At 34.9% G+C, this 27,979-nt stretch overlaps 1 protein-coding gene across 11 annotated transcripts in view; it reads right to left on the bottom strand.

Annotated features, from left to right (window-relative positions):
- ZMYM4 (zinc finger MYM-type containing 4) overlaps window positions 1–27,979 on the bottom strand; it is a 165,523-nt gene that overhangs the window by 72,537 nt on the left and 65,007 nt on the right. For 10 of the 11 annotated variants that reach the window (XR_006205885.1, XR_006205883.1, XR_006205886.1 and 7 more), the window contains 4 exons: window positions 7,115–7,639; window positions 5,327–5,388; window positions 4,804–4,974; window positions 387–449 (listed from right to left, as the gene is read on the bottom strand). Coding sequence is in view for 6 of the 11 variants with exons in the window: in XM_042951233.1 (XP_042807167.1) it covers window positions 387–449; window positions 4,804–4,974; window positions 5,327–5,388; window positions 7,115–7,639 (821 nt within the window). In the remaining 5 variants the exon portion in view is untranslated. The remainder of the gene's footprint in view (window positions 1–386; window positions 450–4,803; window positions 4,975–5,326; window positions 5,389–7,114; window positions 7,640–27,979) is intronic. The other variant, XM_042951234.1, reaches the window with a different exon arrangement.

The raw sequence follows: 27,979 nt of genomic DNA, 5'->3' as shown, positions 1-27,979 counted from the left end.
GAGAGGTTTAACCATTTATACAATAGTCCACCACTATCAACCTATATTTTTAGAACACATGTCGAATGTTTGTGTGGATGCCTATTCTTCAAAACATTAGAACCTACTGATATTGTCATCAGAACTGTATCAAAACTGTATCTTAATTTAGGAATAACTAATATCTTACATTTTTTTAAAAGTCTCTCCATTCTATCAAATTGTCTTTCACCTGACATAAGTACTTTCTAATTGCTTTGTCAAGGGGAATACCAAATATTTTCATCATATTCTCTGAGAAACAAGTGATTTACAGAAATATTGCTATCTTTCATATAACTAAAATTCAACTAGCTACTCCACTATACTTTCATGAACTCTATTAATTCTCTAATAAAGATCCTTACCAGTAAACGATGACAATTTTGTCTCCCCTTTTCCATTATTTCTTCTAATTTCTTTAACATGTACTGGGTCGAAAATCCAACAAGAGTTAAATAATAATGCTGACATCAGTAATTTGTGTTCTTTTAGTAATTATTAACAGGTTTCCATCATTTTACTCTTAAATTCAATGATTGTTATTGATCTGAAGTAGATATTTCCTTACCATGACCAAGAGAGTATCTATTACAAGAAATGCACAGTAAATTACATGAGATGTCTTTCTGCATCTATCTATCCAAACAGTCTTATTTGACCAGTTGAAATTATGTATTAAAAGATTTCCTAACATTGGCTCATCCTGACATTCCTACATTATATAGTATATTAAAGCAAATTTCAAGTAAAAAAAACTTTTTTTAATCTCAGAAAACTCCCGAAAAAATCAATACTTATTGACATACTTTAATGGTCTCCAGTCAGCTCTTTCTTTTTCACTGTTCATGACAATTATTCCAAACTTCTGATACGTTTCTTAAGCCTCAAGTACATATTACTTATATACCATAGTAAAATAAGTGTATCTTAAGTACTCTACTTATAGACCGCACAACGCCTTCAAGGCAGAATCATGTTTATGTTAGTATCCCCCTAAAGATGACTAACTTTACAAATATTTAATTATAAACAATGACTAATAACTTAAGTGAAAATCTGATGGCTTCAAAAGCTTTCAGAAGGAGAAAAACAGGTTATCAAAACAAAACAAAAAAATCCTTTACCAATAGCTTTACCTTCCCTTTGTTTACCATAAAGGAAGAATTGTATCCGTATCCCAAGACAGTATTTTAGAAATGAAGAACCCAGTACCTATAGCCAAGTTAATCTGATATACCTTAAAAAAGCCCAGCATTTAATTACTGCATTCTACTTTCTAAAACTCTATGACTCACTATTGTGAAAATTTATTTGCTTTCCCATCATAATCCATTTACTTTAACAAGAGATAAAATTAGCTCTTTTAATAAGAGGAAAAAGAAAAGAAAAAAAATCATGACGTTAATGTAGTATTCACTGAATTTCCAATTTTTAGAACCAATAGAAAAGGGGAAAAGCAAAAATAGGGTCTCTGGCTCTTTAAATTTTCTATTTTAAAAAACCTTCTCCAGGCAGTTTTAAACATTAAACAACTTTTATTTATATAAAGATTGTTAGGATAATAATAAAATGACCTTCATTATGGCCCCATAATGGTTCCTTCCAACCTTTATGAACTTCAGTTCCCTCATCTACAAATGGAGTTAATACCACCTACTATGGCCTTCTTATACAGAAAGATGAGGCAACACACTACACACTGTATAGGTACACTGTACCTATAAAACACTACAGAAAATATAGTCACATGCAGGAAGGATCTGAATAAAGAAATGAAACTGCAAGACCAAATGATATTATGCTGATAACAGAGGTAGGAGGATGACAACTGGTGACCCCAGAAAATCATTAACTGATGAAATAATCAAGAACAAATGGGTTGAGTCTTTAAAAACATATACACACATTTCAGCACCCCAGGTGATTTGGAAAGTAGAGCAAGTATGGAAAGTAAAGAAATTAAGACCAAAATGAATTGTGTAAAAAGGAGAATTGGGAAGTGAGCTGAAAGTAAAATTACAAGTTAAGCAAAGAGAAAAGCCAAAGGAGGTTTTGATAAGGTGCCATGAACTAAAGCTATGATCTTATTAAATCATGACAAAAGTTACTACTGGTAACTGACAGTCAAAAGTAAAGCCTGACCACAACTGTAAAACCTATCAGTATTTTAAGAGAGTTAGGTTAATAGTACTGTTTTAGAAACTTAAAATAATATTAGGACTCCTTTCACCAGTCTATGGGAAATGTAAGAGTGAAAGCATTAGGCAGTACTGAACAGCAAAGAATACCGATTTCCAATGGTCACGGGAGAGAAATACCTAAAGGAAGAGGGCAATGAAGGAGAAGAAGTGGGGAGGGAAAGGGGGAGGGAAAGGGGAAGGGAAAGGGAACAGGAAGGAAAGATGAGGGAAAAGAAAAGAAAGACCAGGTATCTGTGTCTAACATAAGTTGCCCAGAGGGATATCTAGAAGAATTATGAAAAGGTCTGATCCTACAGAATTGGTGTGGCTGATACAATAGAAAGGATTTCTCAGAGAAAACCTAACTTTATCAGGGCACCTGGGTGGCTCAGTCGGTTAAGTGTCCGACTTCGGCTCAGGTCATGATCTCGAAGTTTGTGAGTTCAAGCCCCAGGTCGGGCTCTGTGCTGACAGCTCAGAGCCTGGAGCCTGCTTCGGATTCTGTGTCTCCTCCTCTCTCTGCCCCTCCCATGCTCATGCTCTGTCTCTCTCTGTCTCATAATAATAAATAAACATTTTGTTTTGTTTTGTTTTGTTTTGTTTTGAAAAACCTAGCTTTATCTACTCACGCGCTCGGACTGCCCCGTTGTAGGGTCAGGGTAAAGAATGTCTCTGGACTGTACGCCCAGGACCTATACACATTCCTGCTTGGTTCTCAAGAGTCCAATCAATCAAGTGCTGAAACTTTTGAGGAATTTCTTCCCCAAAATCATGATGAAACTTCATAATCAGCATTTTATAACATATTACACTTTCAATAGTATATAAACATGTAGTTGTTTATGACAATTCCATCCTATTGGTATCCCCCAACCACTGGAATTGCTGATTGCTTTCAAAAAAGTAATATAAATTATCCTTCCTGATGCTCCCCTTCCCCCAAGGTATTTGGTCTTTGCTATAACTGCCTTTTCATCCTAAAGGAAGTGCTACTGAGAGAGAAAGTAATGCTTTTGGATCCCTGCCAGGATTATGATTTCTTATGAATGTCCCATGTCCACACTGGGGCATGTAAAGAGACAGGAAATCTTCCCTGTATACGGATGTGTTTGTAGTCTTCTGAGGCATGAACTTTCCCTAGGTTACCAAGATATTTCTTTATCCCTAATACCAATAACCAAGATCTCCATTTTGCCTGCTTCTGTTAACATGCTTTCAATCTACCTTGTATTTAACTATTTTCATATTCCTGCTCTGCCATCTTCTTTGTTACCTTCACACTCATAACCATCCAGTTCCTACAGCTTTATCATCACTACTCTATACTGCTACCTTCCACTGAGCACCAAGAAATTAACTGAACATCAATGTGACTCATACAAAACATCTATTCTTACATCTCCTTATTGTAAAACAGTGGTTCTCAACAGCAGACAATTTTGCCCACCCACCAGGGGATGTATGGCAATGTCTGCAGACACTTGGGGGGGGGGGGGGGGTGGAGATACTATTGGTACCAAGTAGGTGGAGGCCAAGGATATTGCTAAACAAATGTACTACACTGCATAGGACAGCCCCTCACAACAAAGAATTATCTGGACCAAAATGTCAATAGTGCCAAAGTTGGGAAACCGTGCTCAGAGACATATGAATAAAAAAATCTCTTCCACAGAAGTCTCACACATTCAGCTCCCCAAAATAATAGAAACATATGGAAAGGGAACCTGTCTTTAGATCAACTATCATGTCGAGAAATAGCTAATTCATGGTATCTTTACTTCTCAGCCTCTGAATTCATGCCCTTTGTATAAAACATAGACCACCCTCAAATAACTGATTTTGTGTATTCATCCCTCAGTTCCCTTCGTACACTCCAAAATTATTACAGCACATAACTTTTTTCTTACATCCCAACTACTGTAATGTCATTAACTGCTTAGATATCTTCACTGATTTCAGAACTTCAGTTACAGGATCTCTGTAAATTTTTCCTCCAGAGCAATCTTCAATAGCAGAGCTGGGTCCTCCCTATTAATTACAGATCTCAAATTTGGAATCCCATTTCACCCATCAAAGCCTCCTTTACCTTATACCCATTGATCAAATGAACTAGTTCTTCAATCAATTAACCCTTTCAAAGATAACCTGTCCATTACTTCCTCCCCCAAGAAACTTAAATCCACACACGGTGTGTACTTCATTATCAGTAATTGCGCAAGGCTTACTACCTTGTATAAACTCAATCACAACATAAACTCATAAAAACCATAAACCTTCAGCCATGTCTGCTGCATCAATCTCAAATCCTTGAAGACTCCCCTTCCCTAATCCTGCACTGAAATTGTAAAAATCATAGAACAGTGACATTAAGGAACAAAGAGGATTAAAAGCCTAAATTACTACTCAGGAGAAGTTTCATGTAACTCTTGATTCCTTAGCATTACTCTCAGAAGATAATTCAAATTGCCTTAACCTTCATGAAGTCTCCTCTCACACTGTCAACAAACTACTTGACTTCTTAATCAAGAATTTCCTCTCTCAAATGAAGAATTCACGTGTGGAACAGAAAAGAAGGGGGGGAAAGTAAAGGTGAAATGTTTACTTGAGCATTGTCAGGTTCATCTTTAATTTTGTCTAGTAGTCCCTGCTGTGGTGCCATTGCTTTGTCATACTCATCATCCAAAGGTTCTTCTTTAATTCTAATATTTGATGCAAAGGAATTCCCCAGTTCCGAACCAATGGATTCTTTATTGGCAAATGGATAGCTGGAATCCTAAAACACAATATAAAGTATTAATAAATATTCAGATTTAAAGATTACTCCTCTTCAGGTGTTAACACCCAAAGATAAGCTCACTGGAAATGAAGAACTCTATGGATACGCATTAGAGTCCCTATGCCTAAAAGTAAATTGGTCTATGTCTAAATATCAAATACAAATAAAGAAACTAAGAGCTGAGGCTTCTCAGAACATCTTCAAAGATGTCCTTACCAAATAATAAAGCAAATTAAAAAAACAATCCGTGCTCTACCTAACACATATAGTTACAGTTTAGAAAATGACACAGAGAAAACTTTGACACTTGCCACAGTTACAGCAGTCTGCATACACACTGAAAACTTACCCTAAAGTTTGTTTCTGGGGTTTGTGGTAAATGGGTATGTAATGTTTCTTCAACTTGATTAGCTATTGAAAGAAAAAAAAAACAAAACAAACACATGTATATGAATAACAAATCTTATAAAGAGTGACCTAAAAAGCTATCATTCGATAATCACCTCTCTTGTCAAATAAAGATGCTTATTAGAGTGAAATGGGTCCCCAAAAATACCCAAAAGATAGTTTCACTCAAACAAAAGTCTAGCCCCACTTTCCTTTTAGCCTCACCTTACACATTTCCTCGCTCAAACCTAAATAATGTGGTTACCTTATTCACTATACTCTGCAAATTACTTGTGTTTGTTCTTCCCCATTTCTGCTTATATCATTCCAAGATCCCTCTATCTATCTATCTATCTATCTATCTATCTATCTATCTATCTATCTATCTATCTCTATACAGACTTCTGATTCTGCTCAGTTCAAAATTCACCTCTCCTCTATAAACCTTCCCTGGCCACTGAGTTAAAAAGCAGCTCTTTTCTAATAATACCTAAAATACACTGTTTCAGTTACCTGAAAGAAATCTTCTTATATGGCCTATGACAAATTCTTCTACCACTGTATTTAATTATAAATTAAATCTTACACTATTTAACCGGTCATTGATACTTCTACTACTTGACTTTTCCCTTCTACTATTAGACATTATGCTCCTTGGGCATAAATGCCCTCATAATTTATCCCCCATAGAGATATCAAAAATATAAATTTAATAATATATATTTAAAAATATAGTATACCCTGTTCAGCCTGGTACATAATGGATATGTAAATTAATTGCTCTTTTTAATACTGACCTAGTCTTTCTACTATATTTTTCCAGCATTGACAGAAGAAATGTAAGGGTTGATATATGGCACCTTGCTTTCCTTCACATCTATTGAGCATTTATTGAAATATTACTATTTTCACTGCACCAAGTTAGGCCCTAAGAATGCAAAGATGAATACGATACAATCTGGCCCTCAATAAACTACACTGGTAGGTACAACAAAACAAATATAGAAGTATAATAAGTATTATAAGTACTATAAATAATGAGGTATGAACAAAATGTTATGTAAATATAGAGAAGGAAACAATTCATTCTTCAGGTAGAGAGGTTAGAGATGACTACAGAGTAGAAGAGGTTTATGTGTTAGGCATTGTTGGATAAGAAGTACTTTATAGGCATATATACAAAGAAAGAAAAGGACATGCAGACAAACAACAGCAGAGGTAAAAGAAGGCAAAGAAACAAGAAAATATGTGACATATTTAAGAATGGAACTGAAGCTAAAGTATAGGGTACTCTGGGCAAAGAGGCTCAAGAAGGGCCTCAAGAAACCTCTAGAACATAAAAGAGAAATGTTATCAAATAGAAAAACCCTCCCTAATTTGGACTAATTGGTGGGACAGCAGTTTGAATTAGTGCTTACAGCACAAAGAAGTTAAATCCAACTTGAGGTTCCAATGTTCAACCAAAGAAAATGAGCAGGTGACTTGAGTATCTTGCCTTCTCATCAAAATATTGCAACCAGGGGAGGGAGAAATGAGGTTTAGAACTATTTTTCAATCATTTTTACCATTACCAAAAGTTACTGGGAGAAATTCAGTCACTCTGCAAAGAACAAGGATAAAAGAAAAATGACAAGCTTACAATGAATTTAACTGTTCATATTTTGCTTAGAATCAGAACTAATAAAAGCTATATTATTATCAGTACGTAGTTATTTATTGTGTTTTGTGGCTCTATTCCAACAATTATTACCTGCTTTATCAAAAAAACTGCTTTTCAACCTTGAATCCAACTCTTTATGGGGTTTATCCAACCGTTTTTCACGTTCATGATAAGTTAGGTCTCTATTTTTCTCCTTTCCAGAAAATGTCTCTTTGCTGTTTTCTCTTACTAGACTAAAATCTTTCCGTATTGATTTAAAGACAGAAACCTGATCAAACTGTTTAGGAAAGTCTTTTTTTAATTTATTTTGAATCTGTATTTCATTTTCATTGTCTGATTCATGCTGTGTGACTCTTCTCTCTACTTCCAAGCTATCATCAGTATGAATTGAAGAAACAAGATTGTCCTTTGAACTAAAATCCTGTTCATCCTCATTGTCACTACCAACGACTGGAATTCCTGCAAGATCCCCAGAGTTCAAAAAATAATCATCTTCATCCAGCAATGAATTTTCAGATCCTGTTTGATTCGGCATTCCATAAGACATGCTGTCAAGGGTAGGAGTTAAGTTGTGGTCTATATCTTCAGACATTTCTGTATCCATGATACCACCACCTTAAAAAGTAAAATACTGTTTAGACAAACGATAGTGCTAAAGATGACCACATTTATAAGGTCTGTCTGGTATTTAACCAAATATATAATTTCTCTTTTCAAACAAAATATAGATAATAATACCACAGCATTCAATGAGCAATTTGATATAGGTGTGATAGGACTATCCTAATGTGACAGATGAGGAAATAGGGATCTACAACTTGAGAAGCTATTTGAGGTTAGAAAGGAGGCAATGTGATGCAGAAAAAAAGAGTACCAACTTCAGAAACAGACATATCTGTACTGGAATCATAGTATGATCGCTAAAAATCTATGTGATCCTGAAAGGTAAACTCTCAGGTTTCTTTATTTGTAAAACAGTGTAATACTCACCTTAGAGATTAATTTGTGGTGAGGATTAATGATAGTATGTATAAAAGGCCTATTAACACAGTGACTAACACACAGAAGAGAATATAAAACTTCATTTTAATTACTACAGTGATTATTCTGGGGAACTGAGATTAGAACACAGGTCTCTGCTCTTAAAGTCTCACTATCTCTGTACTAACTCTAATAAACACAGCAGTTAATGTTTACAATGCTAAATATTTAAACATAAAGAATAAAATGTATCCAAGCCAGAAAAAACTTAAAAACTATTTACCGTTTGAAACTATAATGCTCACATCTCTTCCATTCCAAAATAAAATTTAAAAAACCTCCCAGCTCTCATTTCACCTTCCCTTCACAGTCAAACCTCTAGAAAAAAAGTCTACATCGGTTTATTTCTACTTCATTTCCCAGTTATTAATCCTCCAAACTTAATGCAACCTGGGTCCCAACTTCTCATTGGAACTGCTCTCATTAAGATCATCAAGGATTTCCTAATGGTCAAATCCAAATGATTTTTTTCAATCCCTATGTGGCATATATGTCCTGGATAAAAGGCCTTTGGTTTCTTTGATACTATACTTCTCCCTACCTTTCTAATTAGTCTATTAATTTATTTCATATTCCTCTTCCTCTGTTTATGCTCTCAATATTCCAATTCTCTTATTTTATACACTCAGACTATTTTACTCACCACCATAGCTTTCACCATTGCTGTGAATTTCCTAAGCACTTTCTTCCAAGATTCAGATCTCCATATTCAACAAGCTCCTATAAGTCCCTAGGGATCTCCAACTTAGTACTTTTAAAACCAAGTTCATCATGTTCCCATTCCAAGCATACTCTTCTTGTATTTCCGTCACCTGATTAACAGCATCAGCAAGCCAGCAGTTTGCTCATGAAAAGAGAAATCAGTCCAATTCTCTTTCCCTCTGGACAAATTCTGTAAACTGTCCTACTTAATATCTCTCGAATCCATCTCCTCCACAAGGCACCACTCTAACACTCCACATCTCTTACTGTGGACACTGTACTAATTAAATCTACATGGACATCTAGGAAGCAATCATATTCTTACAAACCCTACCCCTAAACCACATTTAACTGATCCATGAGCAGGCAAACTGAACCTAATAAAAACACAGAATGAAGCAAAGACTAAAAATATTGGTGGTACCAACAGCCTTGTTTTTATTTGTTCCTGAAGCTCAGATCAACCGTTCGTGAGACTGGTTGGTTCTTCAAGTCATTCCCTGGATTCCATGATCCAGGATAAATTCCTCTTTTTGTTTAAGTTTGTTTGAGTTGGATTACTTATAATCAAATCCTAATTGATACAAAGTCTAAATAAAAGCATTCCTCCAGTTGCCCCCTCCAGAAAGACACTAGATTATTTTTCTAAACCATAAATCATTCTATATTATATCCCTTGAAATCCTTCCACAGCTTCCTACTGCCTAAAGTACTCATTCATTCAGCATATATTTATTAGGAAACCACTCTGTGGTTAAGCATTGTGATAAGTTCAAGGGATAAAATGATTAAAAAGATAGCTATGGTTCCCCCTCCTCAAGAACTAGAAAGACAAACAGAATAATAAAACAAGAAAATCATCATTTACTTAATTAAATAATAATCAAACAATAGATGCTAAAATCTTAGGAATGTCTACAGCTTACATTCACATAGTATATATATAACACAGAGAGAGCAGCAGGGAGGAATCAGAGAGCATGCACTACATTATAGTATTCAATATACTATTCCTTCAATTGTTCTATGTACTTGAAAATTCTTACAGTAATAGAAAGTTAAGGAGAAAATATAAATAAAGAAGTGTACGGTGTTGCACACACACATGCATATGGTGTGATAAATCTACCAGACTGTAAGCAACTAAAGGCCAGGGATAGAGTCTTCTCTATACAATACTTCGTCCTTAGTACCAGGCCATACAGCACATGATCAGTAACTGTTTCATGAATGAATACGCCTTTCATGTGGTCAGCAGCTTAATCTAAATTTTACAGTATATGAGAAGTAAACACTAAAAAGTAATATTGCAAGCAATTTTCAAAACCTCTACATTTAAATTCAGGATATGGTATTGAGAGAAAAGGCTAGCCACTTGGAAAAAGTAGATCCTTAACTCCTATCAAAATAATTTCCAGATGTTTTCAAAGTTTAAACATAAAAAATAAAACACTAATATAAAAAATATGGAAAAATTCTTTTTAAGTCTTAATAAAGTGGGGAAAAGCCTTTCTAAAAATGACACAAAATCTAGAATAAAAGACTAATTTATTGAGTAAAACAATAACAGGTCAAATGTGACCCAAAAACTGCTACAGAGAAGACACAAACCAAACCAGAGATTAGAGATTAACCAGCTAAAAAGATTTTATTGTATTTGATATCACAAAGGGTCATTTTGGATACAGATAAGATTCTTATGCCTCAATAAAAATACAAACAACCAAATACATGTACAAAAGAAAAGGATTTGAACAAACATTCCAGGAAAGGACACATGAAGGATGAGCTTTGCTCACAAGTGAAATGAAAATTAATAATGCAGTGAGATACCATGTTCACAAGCAGGTTGGTAAGGACAAAAGGTTTTGATAACAGCCTGACAGCCATGCTACAGGCCAAAGCTGCCAGAACTATGGCCCAAGGCCAAAAAATATATACAAAAAAAAAAAAAAAAAAAAGAACTTGTGACATGGACCATATGTGAGCTGCAAAGCCTAAAATATTTACTCTAGCCCTTGAAAGAAGAAAAGTTCGCCAACTGCTACAGTCAAATACTACTAGTAGGAATATAAACTGGTACAACTCTAATAAAGAATAGACAGTGATATTTATGATACTTTAAATACACATACTTCTTGAGCCAGCATTTCAACTTCTAAGATTTTATTCTAGAGATATAAATTCTTTTTATTTTTTAATTCAACCATAGTTAATATACAGCATTTTATTAGTTCTAAATCTTGCAAGGGAACTATGAAAAAAGAACAGTTACAGCAGCAAAGTCTGGAAACAGCCTATCTATTCATCAGTGAGGCTAAATTAATTATAGTACATACCTACAACAGAGCATTATGCAGTTATAAAAAAAGAATGAGGTAGCTTTATATGAATTTCCAAGGTTAATTAAGTAAAAAATACCTAAGTGACAAAGAATAAATACATTAGGCTATCACTAATGTATTTTTTAAAATTTATGAGTATAAAAAATATCTTCCATTGATCTTCTATGAAAATCATAACTGGGTAGCTAGAAGACAGAAACACAACTTTTCAAAGCATACTTTTTATATATTTTGAGTTTTGAAGCACATGTATCTATTGTTTATTGAAAACAAATTTTTTATCCTTATTTGAAAATGCACTTGAGATTTAAAGCTTTTTCAGAGACGGCAATTTCTAACAAAGCATCCAATTTGAATTTGAAATTTTGCTAGTGGGGTGCTTAGGTGGCTCAGTTGCTCAAGCGTCTGGGTAAATGTCCAACTCTTGATTTCAGCTCAGGTCATGATGCAGCAGTTCATGAGTTTTAGCCCTGCATCAGGCTCCATGCTGTCAGTGTGGAGTCTGCTTGGGATTCTCTTTCTCTCCTTTCTCTCTTTGCCCCTCCCTCACTCGCTCTCTCTCAAAAATAAACTTAAAAGATTTTTTAAATGAAATTTTGCTTGTTATCCCACAAGAAATATACAGGCTGAACAAATCTTAATGTAAGTGCTAGTTACATTAAGATACATAATTAACAGGGTGCCTGGGTGGCTCAGTTGATTAAACCTCCGACTTTGGCTCAGCTCATGATCTCACAGCCCATGAGTTTGACCCCACGTCGGGCTCTGTGCTGACAGCTCAGAGCCTGGAGCCTGCTTCAGATTCTGTGTCTCTCTCTCTCTCTGCCCCTCTCCTACTTGTGCTCTCTCTCTCTCAAAAATAATAAACATTAAAAACAATTTTTTTAAAAGATAAATAATCAACTGGACAAGAATCCTCATCCTTGAGGCCCATTTAATCAAACAAAAGAAATAGCTCCTGTTTCTCAAAGCCTAGATATACAAAACAAAGCAGGACACTGCATTTATCGGGGATCCCAGTAGCTAGTGAAACCCTTGAAAGTACCAATTTCTCATGGAAGACTCCTGGCTGTTAGACACTGTGAACAGGATTGGCATATGTGAGGAAATATGTGAGAAAAAGGAAGGACAAATGACTGGACCTGAATGAGTGAGAGGAAGAGTGCTAAAAAATGAGAAAAGAGAAAAAGCCAGAGAACAGGTCCATTACAAATTTGCAGACCATAGGGAAAAATGCAATATATTTAAGTGTGAAAGGAAGTCATTAAAAGATCCTGATGAGGTTAACATGATTTATATTTTACAAGGATCACCCTAGCTTCTATAGGACTCCTTTAAGACTGTTAAATGTTACAGGGAATGTGACGCCTAAGTGGCTCAGTCAGTTAAGCGTCAAACTTTGGCTCAGTTCTTGATCTCATTGCTCCTGAGTTCGAGCTCTCCATCAGGCTCTGTGCTGACAGCTCGGAGCCTGGAGCATGGAGCCTGCTTCAGATTCTGTCTCCATCTCTCTCTGCCCCTCCCCCATTTTCTCGCTCTCTCAAATATAAAATAAAACATAAAATTTTTAATGTTAAGGGAATAAAGAATGGAATGGAAGCGGGAAGAACAATTAGGAGATTATTGCAATAATCCAAGGAAACATTGGTGGCTAAGGCCAGGATAGTAATGGTGGATGTAAAGGAGAAACAGTCTGATTTGGGTTTAGAGGCATTCCCTGATATATAAGAAGCTGGATATGAAAGAAGCAAAGGATAATACAACAGGGTATCATTGCTTCAGATGGGAACACTAAGAGAGGAACAGACAGGAAAGAGGTAACTTGGTTTTGGGCCTGTTAATTTTGAGAACTTTATTAAATCTTCAACTGGAGATAATAAGATGGCAATTAGATATATTAATAAAGAGGAATTAAAAAGGAGACTCTTGCCAAGCAATGACATACATATTGGGGAATCAATGAAGAGATGGCACTTAAAATTAATGCGACAAGATGAGATCACCTAGCAAATTTATTTACTACTGATGGAAGAGAGCTAAAGAGTCCTCTGCACCATTTGGAAATCTGATAGAAAGGAAGGAATAAGGAAAAGAGACTAAGATACAACAGCCAATGAGGCAAGAGGAAAACTAGGTGACTGATGTCAAACAAGCTATGTAAAGGAAGAATTTCAGCAAGGATAGACTGACCAACCAAAACAAACACTGCTGAGCTGACACAGAAGATGAAGACTGAGAAGGATCAGTAACATTTGCAAAGCTGAAATGATCTTCTAACTTGACAAGAGTATTATCAGTGAACAAATGAGTATACAAGCTGGAGTGGGGTGATCCCAAAAGACAGAACTGACGAACCTTAAGTACAGACAACTCTCCGTAAGAGTTTTGCTCTAAATTAAAGAAAATGAGCAGAAACAGGGTTAAAATCTGCAGTGAAGTCTTTTTCCGACCTGGTATTTTTGTTTTGTTTTCCTCATTGTTTTACTTTTTGGTGAGGTGTTTTTTGCTTGTTTTTATGATGGAGAATATTGCAGCTTGTAGTCTGCTTATGAGAATGATCCAACAAAGAGGGAACAACTAAGGAGTTTAAAAGGAAAATCTGGGGCGCCTGGGTGGCGCAGTCGGTTAAGCGTCCGACTTCAGCCAGGTCACGATCTCGCGGTCCGTGAGTTCGAGCCCCGCGTCAGGCTCTGGGCTGATGGCTCAGAGCCTGGAGCCTGTTTCCGATTCTGTGTCTCCCTCTCTCTCTGCCCCTCCCCCGTTCATGCTCTGTCTCTCTCTGTCCCAAAAATAAAAACGTTGAAAAAAAAAAAAATTTAAAAAGGAAAATCTATGTGCAACAGTGGATGTGGTCAGTACATAAATAAACTTCCTCAGTACAAGAATGAAAGGAGTACATGTGTTAAATGCAAGTAAGTTGTAAGATTTTGTGAACGGAGATCAATGGTATCTTAAGCAGTTTTAAGTACAGTATTTGTATTCGACAATGAAAGTAAGTTTCATGGTAGGTCAACTTTTACTCCAGGTCTTCCTGCTTAGGCTTTGCTTTAAGAGGCAGACTGATGTTTCTATACTATACCGAAGGATCATTTCAAGGCACAAACATCAACTAAGAAGTCCAATAAACACATAAATGAACACTGTGAAAGGGCTGTTAGCTACTTTCATTGCCAATACGTTACTTGATTCCTCCCATACTTTTTTGTTTTTAATCAAAGCATAATTTTCAGATATTAAATAATATCAGTTATAATTTTAACTTTAGTTAAAATCTTAGTTCTTAGTTAAATCTTAGTTAAATCTTAGTTCTCAAACAATTCTGAAGTTGCTTTTCTCTCTTATATAAAATAAAGAATCAAAAAAGAAAAGAAAACATAAACTCTGAAGAATGCAAAACCAAGTAACAACAAGCATAAAAATGAGGTAATCTATGGGGTGCCTGGGTGGCTCAATCGGTTACGTGTCCAACTTTGGCTCAGGTCATGATCTCGTGGTTCACAGGTTTGAGCCCCACGTGAGGCTCTGTGCTGACAGCTCAGAGCCTGGAGCCTACTTCATGGATTCTGTCTCCCTCTCTCTCTGTCCCTCCCCCACTCGTACTCTGTCTCTCTCTCTCTCTCTCTCTCTCTCTCAAAAATAAATAAAACATTAAAAAAATTTTTTTTAATGAGGTAATCTTGTTCATTTTAAGTGAGGTTCACTTTAAATAAAAGCTTACAACATTAGAATTTTGTCACTGATATATTTCTAAGATGATTTAGTGTTATTCAATAAAATGCAATTTGCTGAATAATAAAAGCCTCTTTGAACTAGAAGATTAGGAATACAGTTTAATAGTTAAAACTCCAATAAAACCAGGAATCATTAACAAATGAAACATACATGTCTTACACATTTATTTTTATTTGGGATATATAAAAGCACACTGACCAACCATTTGAGGATCAACCAAATCTTGCAGAATGTGCATGCTAATTTGAGTTCTTTCTTGAACAAATTACACCCATAATGTAAACTCCATGACTGCAACTGTCATTTCTTTAAAGTGGAATGACAAAATACAGACACCTGCACCTCCATGTTTTTACTGATTTATGTAGTAAGTATTTCCAAAGCATTCAAATTATTCATAGAAACAAGTCACTTGGAGTACATGGGTGGCTCAGTCAGTTAAGCATCCAACTCTTCATTTTGGCTCACATCATGGTCTCATGGTTAGTGAGACTAAGTCCCATGTTAGGCTCTGAGCTGACACAGAGATTGGGATTCTCTCTCACTCTCGGCCCCTACCCCACTCAGCGTTCTCTCTCTCTCTCTCTCTCTCTCTCTCAAAATAAATAAATAAATATTTTAAAAAATTTAAAAGAAAGAAACAACTCACTTTCCAGAGTAAATTCCATTAGTGTAAAAACAATTTAAATTATACAATTACAATGACAAGTAGTACTAAAAGAAACAGGTTTGGAAACAACGGACTCTTGGTAAACATACAACTCATCAACAGCTAAACTTATGTGGCTTTATCTTAAACTAGTAGATGCTTTTCAACAGCCATTCTAGCTTCTGCCTTTATTGACAGACCCTGATTCTCATCAGGACACACTTACAGTAATAGAAAGAATGATAATTTGTATTTATGATCCTAAGATGAAAAGGAATCTTTGCTATTAACAGGCCAGTAACCAACAGGAAACTTTTCATGGAAATGGGATAATAATTAGAATACAACAATCCAGTGTTCTTTCAAACTGCAGGTATCACCCATTAGTGAGCCAGGGCCAGGAAATTGTTTTTTAATAAGACAGAGTAGAAGGGGCACCTGGCTGGCTTAGTCGGTAGAGAATGCGAATCTTGATCCCAGGGTCATGAGTTTGAGCCCCGTGTTTGATGTGGAGATTACTTTAAAAAAAAAAAAAAAAGACTATACTAGAAAGCAAAGTGCATTAGTCAGAGTAACAATAAGCAATGCTATAAAAAATGTCTGTACACACATAGGTCTCTATGTAAAATATATTTCTATCAGTGTTTCAAAGTTACAGTGAATAAGTGGTGATAGATATTAACGAAACTAATTGTAGTAATCATTTTGCAATACATACAGCAAATCATATGTTGTACATCTAAAAAAATTATGCAATGCTGTATGTCAATTTTACCTCACTTTTAAAAATTTTAAAACAAAAACAAAAACCCCTAGATAATTTTGCTTCTGATACACAATAATTCTTGAGGATCACTGAACTAAAGCAATGCTTTCTCAATGATTACCGGCCATCAGAATCTCTTGGTGAGCTTGTTGGAAACAGATACCTGAGTTCCACACCACCCCCAAAGATTCTGGTTCTGCAGGTAAAGGATGACAGCTAGAATCTGATTCCTAACAGACTCCCAGGTGATGCTAATATTGCTGATCCACAGACCACACCTTGAGTAATAGGTTCTAGTTTTTTATGAACCAGGCATAAATAAATCACCACACCCAGAGGCTGAAAGCAATCTTCAGATTCATCAAGTCTAACTTCTTATCAGATGGTTGAATTTCTTTCACAAAATCCCCCTGAACGTTCTACCAACAAAGACAAACCACTGAATGCCCTACCATACCAGAGATGAACCATTTACTTAAGTCAGGTCAATCATCAAGGATCCATGGTAAGTACTAACAAAGATGAATGAGCTTCCTCAGGAAGTCACGACTACAGACTATAGCTCTCTTATTTTCATTCAAATATGTGTTGTTATTGTAGAACTATTCAAGTATGCCACTGTAACCTCTACACATTCAATAAAGAGAGATGAGATTCATAGGTGATAGTCACAGGACTTACTTTCACTAATTTTTGCTTTTATTCGTTCCCATAGGAAAAAAAAATAGCTTGAAACCAGTGGAATATTCACAACAATTTGATTTTATAACTAATAGATTTTATTACTAAAAGGTGACCAACAAATGTTGACACTTGAAATACCTCTGATAGAAATAAGTTACAATTTCAATAGTCCATTTGAACACTATTAAGACTAAAAAAAATGTGATTTTAAAGAACAGATAACAACCGTTTGTTATAAAACAACCATTTGTTCTTCACTATGAGGACAACTAAAGACAACAGACTTTACTTTTTTGGAGGTTCACTGGTATTTATACTGCTCTAAAAGTAATGATCAAGAAGAACAGCAAAATCCATAAACTGATACATTTGGCATGTACCTAAAAACTGTCCAGGGTCTATTAAAGTTGAAACATATCACTATAACAGAATATCATACACTTTAATGAAATAAAACATTTACGTATTTTTATAATATTTCAATATTTCAGGGCATATTATTTTCATAAGCAAAATAAAATGAAATTTTAACAAAATAATAAAAGTGGAAGTAACTTATGCCAATAGTTCCAAAGCACAATGCCACAGAGATATAAGGAAACAGTCCCAAATCTGTCCCAATCTACACTTTCAAATCTTCTATCCTTCCAATTCTAAAATCTCTGTAACATGGTTATATTATTTATAAAGTGAAACCTTTAATTTTCATCTTCTCTCCCATCTTGCCTCACCAGATATAGCTGATATCCCTTTCTATTCAGATAAACAAGGATCTGTTCAAGTCCTGAATCTAATTTATCCTACCCCTTATAACTAGAAAGAATTGCAATGCTAAAGGAAATCATTTTAAGGGCTATAAAACTGTAGAAACAGAGTAAGCTGCACTTTTTTCCCCTCAATGGCATCAGTAAAATTATAATAATTTCACTCGTTATTCTTATGAGATCATTAAACACAAGATACACCAATTCTACTATTTGCAAAGAAAGCAAATTCTGGCACAGGCTACAACATTATGTTATGTGAAATAAGTTAGTCACAAAAAAAACCAGTATGATTCCACTTATATGAGGTACCCAGAGTAGTCAAATTCATAGAGGCAGAAAGCAGAAGGGTAGATGACACAGCTAGAGAGAGAAGGAATGGGGAATTATTATTTAACAGGTATAGAGTTTCAGTTTTGCAAGATGGAAAGTGTTACAGAGATTGGTTGCACAGCAATGCCAGCTTACTTAATGTTACTGAATTGTACACTTAAATATGGCTCAGATGGTAAATTTAAGTTTATGTATATTTCAGTTAAAGTATTTTTTTAAAAATTTATATGAAGAAGTTGAGAGACAGAATACAAAATTAATAATATCAGGAATGAAAGGTATAGCAGTAAAGACTTCATAGAAATTAAATACAAAGTGAAAAAATATAAACATTAACAATAAATTTTAAAATGTTATGAACAACTTTATGACAGTACACTTAAAAATTATTAAGAAGTTTATAGAAATAAATTTGACAGCTTAGACCTTCAATGTCCAACATGGGAAGCCACCAGCCACCTATGTCTATTTAAATTAATCAAAATGAAAACTTCAGTTCAGCACTTGTTACATTTCAAGTGCTCAACTGCCAAGGGTAGCTACCTAGTAGCTACTATATTTTAATAGTATACATACAAAACATTTCCATCATCACACAAAAATTCTATTCAACTGTGCTGACTTAAAGGAAATGCCTTGAAAGTTGCAAATTACCAAACCAGACACAAAAGATAAAAGAAAATCTGAACGCACCAGGACCAGATGACTTGCTAGTAAATTAAATAAAATATTTAAGGAAATAACACCCATCTTACATGTATTCTTTCAGCAAATATAGGAGAAAGGAATATTTCTTAACCAATTTTCTGAGGCCAGTATTACTCTTCCACCAGAACCAGAGAAAGATACAACAAAAGACAACTTTACACCAATATCCTTCATAAACATAGGTGCTTAAAGTATTAGCATACTTAAAATACTAGCAAACTGAATAAAAATATAAAAAACAAATAATAAGTCATGACAAAGTAGGATTTATCCCATGAATATAAGATGGGTTGAATATTCAAAAATGAATTTACCACATAACACAATAAAGGAAAACACAGGACTATCTCAATAATGAAGAAAAATAATTTGACAAAATTTAATATTCATGCATGAAAAAAATCTTTCAGCAAACAAGAGAAAATCCTCAATCTGAGGGAAGATATCTACAAAGATAGTAAAGAACATATGGAGACTGAAAAAAACAATTTTCTAATTATAAGGTAATAAAAAATAGAAATAAGGGATACTACATTTCAAGTAAGTAAAGAAAGCATGATTATTCACTGACCTGGGAAGGAATAATTGGCTATTTCTATGGAGGGAAACTGTCCATCAATTTATCCACGAACAAAAAATCCAGACAAAATATTGGAAAGAAAAAAATATATATATATGTATGCTAAATTTTATAAAATATGCGCAAACTCTATAAACTAGGAACTACAAGAGATTTAGAAATTTAGTAATAATTTAGAAATTAGAGATTTAAAGAAGACCTAAATAAAAAGAAATAAACCATGCTTGTAGGTATGATTCAATATATTTAAGATGTCAATTCTCCCCCAAATTAATCTATAGAATATGCAATTCCAATCAAAGTCCCAGTAGCTTATTTGTATAAATTTACATGTAAATCTAAAATATATATATGTAAATGCAAAGGACTTATACAGACAAAACAATTCTTAGGAACAGAGCTGGATGACTTGTACTAACTCACTTTGTAAATCAATAATCATTTCAAAATGAAAAGTTAGGAGCACCTGGGTGACTCAGTCAGTTAAGCATCCAAATCTTGATTTCGTCTCGAGCTGGAAGTCAGGGGCTGTTAGCACAGAACCTGCTTTGGATTCTTTCTCCCTCTCTCTCTGCCCCTCCCCTGTTCACACTTCCTCACTCACACACTCTCTCTCAAAATAAATAAGCATAAAAAAAAAAAAATTTAAACTAATTTTTCAAATATGGTAAATTTTGCTATCTGTACATTATACCTCAACAAATTTAATTTTTAATCATTTCACTTACAATAGCATAAGAAATTTAAAATATATAGGAATAACAAAATATGTACAAGACCTCTACTTTGAAAACTACAGATCATTGCTGAGAGAAATGAAATAAATAAATAAATAAACCTAAATAAACTGACAGGCATATCATATTCATGAATTGGAAAACACTATTAATTAGATGTCAATTCTCCCCAAAGTGATCTACAGACCCAACAGAATCACAATAAAAACCCCAGGAAGCTTTTTAATAGAAGTTGACAAGCTGCTTCTAAGAAATTGCATGAAAATGCAAAAGAGCTAGTACAGTAAAACAACACTGGAAAATATGACTTAGAATATCTGATTTAATATAAAATTAAAGGAATCGAGACAGTGTCATATTGGCCTCAGAACAGATATATATATATATAGATCCATGGAACTTACAATGAGTCTGGAAATAGACTCAATATACAGGTCAACTAATTTGCAACAAATGTACCAAGGTATATCAATCAGAATGAATAATCTTTTCAATAAATGCTGCTGACTCAACAGATATCCACACACAAAAATTATACATGTTGACTTTTACATTACACTATATACAAAAACTAAAATGACATGGATGAGGACCCTAATTGTAAAAGCTAAGGCTAAAAATACAAAGTTTCTAGGAAAAAACAAGTGTAAATATTCATGATCTTGGGACTGGTATCTTAGAACACAAAGAATAGACCACACAAATACAGTAGTAGTAATAATAATAACAATAATAATAAAATGAGACTTCATCAAAATTAAAAACTTGTGCTACTCAAGGACACCACTGAGATCATAAAAAGGCAAGCCACAAAATGGATGGATGGATATGAAGGGATTTATGGACACAGATACATGGAGATGGATATCCCCACTGATTTCAATCTACTGATTTACATGACAGAAGACTTGTATCCAAAATATATAAAGAACCTTTATCCTAATAACAAAAAGACAAACAACCAAAATGAAAAGTGAGCAATAATTTGAACAGACACTTCACAAAAGAACATTAAGAATGGCCAATACACACAATAAAAAGATGTTCCACGTCATTAATAGGGAAATGCAAATTAAAACAATGAGATGCCACTGTCCTTCCCACTAAATTACCTCTAATTCAAAAGACAAAGAGACCACTTAAATGAAATGGACAACTTCCTTGAAAAAGACAACTTACCAGAACTGACAAAAGATGAAACATAAGGGGCACCTACATGGCTCAGTCGGTTGAGCATCTGACTTCCGCTCAGGTCACGATCTCGCAGTTCGCGAGTTCAAGCCCCACATTGCGCTCTCTGCTGTCAGCACAGAGCCCACTTTGGATCTGCAGAGCCTGCTTTCAATCCTCTGTCCCCTTCTCTCTGCCCCTGCCCAGCTTGTGCTTTCTCTCTCATAAAAAATAACAAACATTAAAAAAAAATTATTTTAAGACTGTTTCTTGGTTTGTCTCTCTCTACCTTAAAAAAAGGGGGGGGGACATAAAATATAAAAAACCTTATATTCCTATTTGAAAACTTTAACTTATAACTTACAATCTCGCACCAAGAAATCTCCAAGCCCAGATGGTTTCACTAGTGAATTGTAGACAACATTTAATAAAGCTACATACAACTCCAATAGTAAACAAACTTTACCAGGAAAATCCTTAACAAAATATTAACAAACTAAATCCAGTAATACATAAACACAAATATTCTTCAACCATTCCACAAGGTAAGATAGGAATATTTTTTTAAAAATGTAATAAAGACTAAGCCTATGTGACAAAAACTAACAACAATTGGCCCTAAATTAACAAAATATGACAACTAATGAACTAGAATTAGAGATTAGTCAAAGGTGACAACTACCACGATTGTTTACTGTAATCCCACAATTTATAGTAAAAAAATTAATTACATAATTTGGGCAGTCACTGTGAAAAAGAAAATGTTTTCAGTTGATATGGCTTCATGTCTGGATAACTACAGTCTCAAATTTTAAAAGTCTACTATATTTAATAAGGGATTTCAGTAACATAGCTAAGCTATTCTTGCAATAAGAACCTACAAATAAAAAAAAAAATACTCCTTTTTTTTTTTAAATGTTTATTTTTGAGACAGAGAGAGCGACTGGGGGAGAGGCAGAGAGAGAGGGAGACACAATTCGAACCAGGCTCCAGACTCTAGCTGTCAGCACAGAGCCCAATGCAGGGCTTGAACTCATGGACCATGAGATCATGACATGAGCCGAAGTCAAATGCTGGACCAACTGAACCACTCAGGCATCCCTGAAAAATAGACTCCATTTGCAAAGGTGACAAATAAGATACTTAACAAATGACACACAAAAAAACACAATACATACTACTTGACAACCATAAAATTTAAGTAAATAGCATAAAACAAAATCTGTATAACAATAAAAATTGATTCTTCCAAAAGTAATAAATAAATGCATGATTTTTACAATTTTCTTTAAAAATTTTTTTAATGTTTTTATTTATTTTTGAGACAGAGAGAGACAGAGCATGAGCAGGGGAGGGGCAGAGAGAGAGGGAGACACAGAATCTGAAGCAAGCTCCAGGCTGTGAGCTGTCAGCACAGAGCATGACGCAGGGCTCGAACTCATGGACTGTGAGATCATGACCTGAGCTGAAGTCACACGCTTAACCGACTGAGCCACCCAGGCGCCCCATTTTTGTAATTTTCTTTAAGAAAGTGTGTGCACATACACATGGGAAGGAGGGGCAGAGGGAGAGACAGAATCCCAAGGAGGCTCTGTGCCCAGCACAGGGCCCACAGCAGGGTTCAATCTCACAACCCTGGGATGATAACCTGGGTCAAAATCAAGAGTCGGACACTTAACCGACTGAGCCACCCAGGTGCCCCTTAAATGCATGCATTTTTAATTAGAATTGCAACAGAGTAAATTTGGGAAACTGAATAAAATCATATTAAAATTTAATAGAGCCATTAGCAATGACATGGATGGAGCTAGAAAGTATAATGCTAAGTGAAATAATTAAGTCAGAGAAAGACAAATATCACGTGATTTCAATCACATGCAGAATTTAAGAAACAAAACAAGGGAAAAACAATAAGAGAGAGACAAAGCAAGAAACACACTCTAATTTATTATAGACAACAAACTAATGGTTACCAGAGGGGAGGGGCAGGGAGGGGTAAAACAGGTGAAGATTAAGGAGTATACCTGTGATGAGCACATGGTGATATATGGAAGTGCTGATTACTATACTGTACACCTGAAACTAATATAATGCTGTATGTTAACTAGAATTAAATTAAAAACTTAAAAAAAAAGATAAACTTGGTACATGATCCAACCATTTCAATCCTATGTATTTACACAAGAGAAATAAAAACCTTTCCACAAGAATACAAAGTAAAATTTAATGGAAGGATAGTTTAAAGAAAAGCTTTACTTTAAAATTTTTTTATGTTAATTCATTTTTGAGAGACAGAAAAAGACAGGTCATGATCTCACAGTTTCATGAGTTCAAGCCCCACATCAGTGCAGAGCCTGCTTAGGATTCTCCCTCTCTCTCTCTCTCTCTCTCCCTCCCTCTGTCCCCCCCCTCCTCCCCGTTCTGACTGTCTCTGCGTCTCTCAAAATAAATAAACTTAAAAAAATTAAATTCTGCTAATGCAAAAACTTTAAAAAGACAAGTCATAAATTAGGAGAAGTTATTTGCAATAGCTATAACTGACAAATTTATTCATCGGGATATTTAGAGAACTCCAACATTTCAGTTAAGAAAACACCAACAACCCAACAGCAAGTGGGCAATAGATTTAATTAGGCATTTTGCCACAGAGGTAGCAGAAATAGCTAATAAACATGAAAAATATTCAAATTATTAACGAAGGAAATAAAAAAATTAAATATTAAGTCCATGTTATACCTACCAAACTGACAAAATTTAAAAGTCTGATAATGTCAAGTGTTGGCCAGATGCCAAAACTCTAGTTGGTGACGCTAGATAGTGACCAAAACTCTAACTACAATGTGTCAATGTATATAGATAAAACTTAGGAAAATAAGTTCTGGAATTCTGATAAAGTTGAGAATGTACATAGCCTAGGCCTGAGCAATAACCTTCCCATATATACCTTACAAGAATAGGTAAACTATGCCTGCATGCCAAATGCAGAAGCCACCTGTTTTTTGTGGGGGCACTGGGGAGGAGGGCTTATACAACCCATGAGCTAAGAATAGTTTCCACATCTTTAAATTGTAGGAAAAAGCCATCAAAAGAAAAGCATTTCTTTATACATGGAAAATTATGTTGAATTCAAAATTCAGTGTCCATGGTTTTATTGCAAACACATTAATTCCTTTACATTCATGCTACAAACGCAAAGTTGAGTTGTTGCAACTAAACAGTATGATCTGTGACTACATTAAGACACAAGTTATGTTTTCATCACAGCAAATTTATCGCAGTGTTAACAAAGAGACCTGTAACATTTTCTACTAGGCTCGTGGAGTAAAGTGGAAGTAACAGACTTTTCAATACTATAAACAATTAACGAATAACAATTTTAGATCATTTTCCAAAATAACAATCAATGTACTTTCTACAATTTGACTTCTAGGGCCCTAAAATAAAGAAACTGGATCCCAACAATTACAGGTATGGAATTTTTGAAGTATGTTCATATTCAAGTGGAGATCAAAGAAGCCCAATTGAAAGAACTGGACTGACAGTGACAATTGTGGACTCAACAGAAGTTCTTGTAAAAGGGCTATTTTGAGGGGCACATGGATGCCTCAGTCGGTTGAGCATCCAACTTTGGCTCAGGTCATGATCTCATGGTTCACTGAGTTCGAGCACCTGCACTGGTTTCATTGCTGTCAGCCTGGAGCCCGCTTTGGATCCTCTGTCCCTGTCTCTCTCTGTCCCCTCCCTTACTGATGCGCTCTTTATCAAAAGTAAATAAACATTTAAAAAAAAAACAACCCGGTTATTTTGAAGATTATGATTCTGACTTTGGAGAACTACAATGACTGGCAGGGGAAGGAATCATATGTAAAATTCCTTTAATAAAAATTTATTGGGGCGTCTAGGTGGCTCAGTTGGTTAAGCATCCAACTCTTGATTTTGGCTCAGGTCATGATCTCATGGTTCATGAGTTCGAGCCCCACATTGGGCTCTGTGCTGACAGCACAGAGCCTGCTTGAGATTATCTGTCTCCCTCTCTCTTTGCCCCTCCCCCACTCACACTCTCTCAAAATAAAGAAAATAAAATACAATAAAATAAAATAAAAATACCGACTTTAAATAAATTTGAAAAACAAAACAAAACAAAAAACAGCATGACCTATAAAGCCTAAAATATTTTCTGTCTGACCTGTCAGAGAAAACCGTTTGCCAATCCCTGACTTAAGAAATAGATTCTGGGGGCACCTGGGTGGCTCATTTGGTTGAGCATCCACCTTCAGCTCAGGTTACGATCTCATAGTTTGTAAGCTGAACCCCCACATCAGGCTTAATTGCTGTCAACCTGTCAGTGCAGAGCCTGCTTCAGATCCTCTGTTCCCCTCTCTCAGTCCCTCCCCGACTTGTGCTCTCCCAAAAAATAAACAAATATTAAAAAAAAAAGAAAGAAAGAAAGAAACAAATTTTAAACTTGTTTCTAACAGGGGCACCTGGGTGGCTCAGTCGGTGAAAGGTCCCACTCTTGAGTTTGCTCAGGTCATGCATGATCTTACATTTCATGGGATCAAGCCCCCATGTCAGGCTCTGCACTGACAGTGTGGAGCCTGCTGGGACTCATTCTCTCTCTTAATCTCTCTGTCCCTCCCCTGCTTATGCTTTGTCTCTGAATAAACATTTTTAAAAAAATAATAAGCTAGTTTTTGACAGGGACCCACCATAATAAATACATTTTACGTTGAATTCCATACATGGCACTTTCTTGTATATATCCTGAAATATATAAAATAATGTTCATAAAGAAAAAACAGAAGAATGAGGAACAACGAGAAGTATATAGACAGTAGAATGATTTTAAAGTTCTGATATATTTTAAGCAGAAGACCTAAAAACTCCTGAACACACACACACACACACACACACACACACACACACACACACACGCATATACCACAGCTTCATGTCACTGAATCTGGCAACAATTTCTCGGATATGACACCACCAAAAGCACATGCAACAAAAGCAAAACTAAACAAACTGGCCACCAAATTTGAAAAACGTCTGTGCATCAAAAGGAACCATCAACAGAGTGAAAAAGCAATGTACAGAATGGGAAAAAAACTTTCGCAAATCATATATCCGATAAGGAGTTAATATCCAGAATATATAAAGAACTAGAAATCAACACGAACAAAAGAATCAAATAACCCACGTCAAAAACAGGCAAAGGACTTTCAACAAGCCTATGAAAAGATGCTCAACATCACTAATCATTAGAGAAATGAAAACCAAAACTACAATGAGGTTATCATCACCTCACAACCTCTAGGGTGGCTACTATCAAAAACACAGAAAAGTAGCAGTGTTGGCAAAGATGTAAAGAAATTGTAACCCTGTTCACTGCTGGTGCAAATTTAAAATGGTACAAATCACAACTGAAAATAGCATGGCAGTTCCTCAAAAACTTGAAAACAGTATTATATAAACCAGCGATCTCCATTTCTGGGTATATAGCCAAGAAAAACAAAAGCAAGATCTTGAAGAGATATTTACACACTCATGCTCACTGCATCAACACAAGAATAGAGAAACAAAATGGTCTACCCATACAATGGAATATTATTCGGCCTTAAAAAGGAAGGACACTCTGACATGACATTCTGACATGTTACAACACAGATAAACCTTAAGGGGGAAACAGAATTTTTATTCGTTAATAAATGAATGAGCTATTAAAAATTTCTGTTTTGCAAGATAAAAAGTTCTAGAGATCTGTTGCACAACAATGTGAATGTACTTAAAATACTGAATTATACACTTAAAAATAATTAAGGTGGTAAATTTTACATTATATACTTTTTACTACCATTTTTAAAAATAAATAAATTGTAATGTATTTAATGAATAAATACACATCAGTGATGAATGAATGAGAGCTACATGCAACACTACATTCAAATCTCAGGAATATATGGTTAAGAAAAAGAAAGTGGTAACATATACAGTGTAATTCAAAACCAATATAAAATCTATTAACAAGCAAAACTAAATAATCTCTTGATTAATAATGTAAATGTGGTAAAAACTATGAAGAAATGCAAGGAATTAAGCAAAATTGAGGATAATGGCTGTGTAAAGAGAAGAACAGAATGGGACCAAGGGATTGGCACGAAAGGCATGATCATGCACATTTTTCTCAGCTGGGTGGTGGTGAAGTCAGAGGTTTTTATTTATTTATTTTTTATTTATTTTTTTATTTTTTATTTTTTTTATTTTTTTTTCAGAGGTTTTATTTTTAATATATCTCACATGTTTTAAATATTTTTTGTGTTTAACACTTTTTAAAAATATTTTTCTAAATACTCCAATAAACTCTAGGATAACATATATTCAAAGGGTGAGGAAAACTTTTTTAAACCAAAACTGAAAACCATGATGTTAAAAAAGACCAAAATTTTTTATATTAAAAACATTTGTTTAGGGGTGCCTGGGTGGCTCAGTCGGTTGAGCGTCCGACTTCAGCTCAGGTCATGATCTCACGGTCCGGTCCGTGAGTTCAAGCCCCGCATTGGGCTCTGTGCTGACCGCTCAGAGCCTGGAGCCTATTTCGGATTCTGTGTCTCCCTCTCTCTCTGACCCTCCCCCGTTCATGCTCTGTCTCTCTCTGTCTCAAAAATAAATAAATGTTAAAAAAAAAAAATTAAAAAAAAAAAAAAAACATTTGTTTAGGAAAAGATGACACAAGCAAAAAGA

This window comes from Panthera leo, chromosome C1 (assembly GCF_018350215.1).
Source record: "Panthera leo isolate Ple1 chromosome C1, P.leo_Ple1_pat1.1, whole genome shotgun sequence".
NCBI classification, from domain to species: domain Eukaryota; kingdom Metazoa; phylum Chordata; class Mammalia; order Carnivora; family Felidae; genus Panthera; species Panthera leo.
Note: the sequence above shows the minus strand (reverse complement) of the source record. Positions and strands in the feature narration are given on the sequence as shown.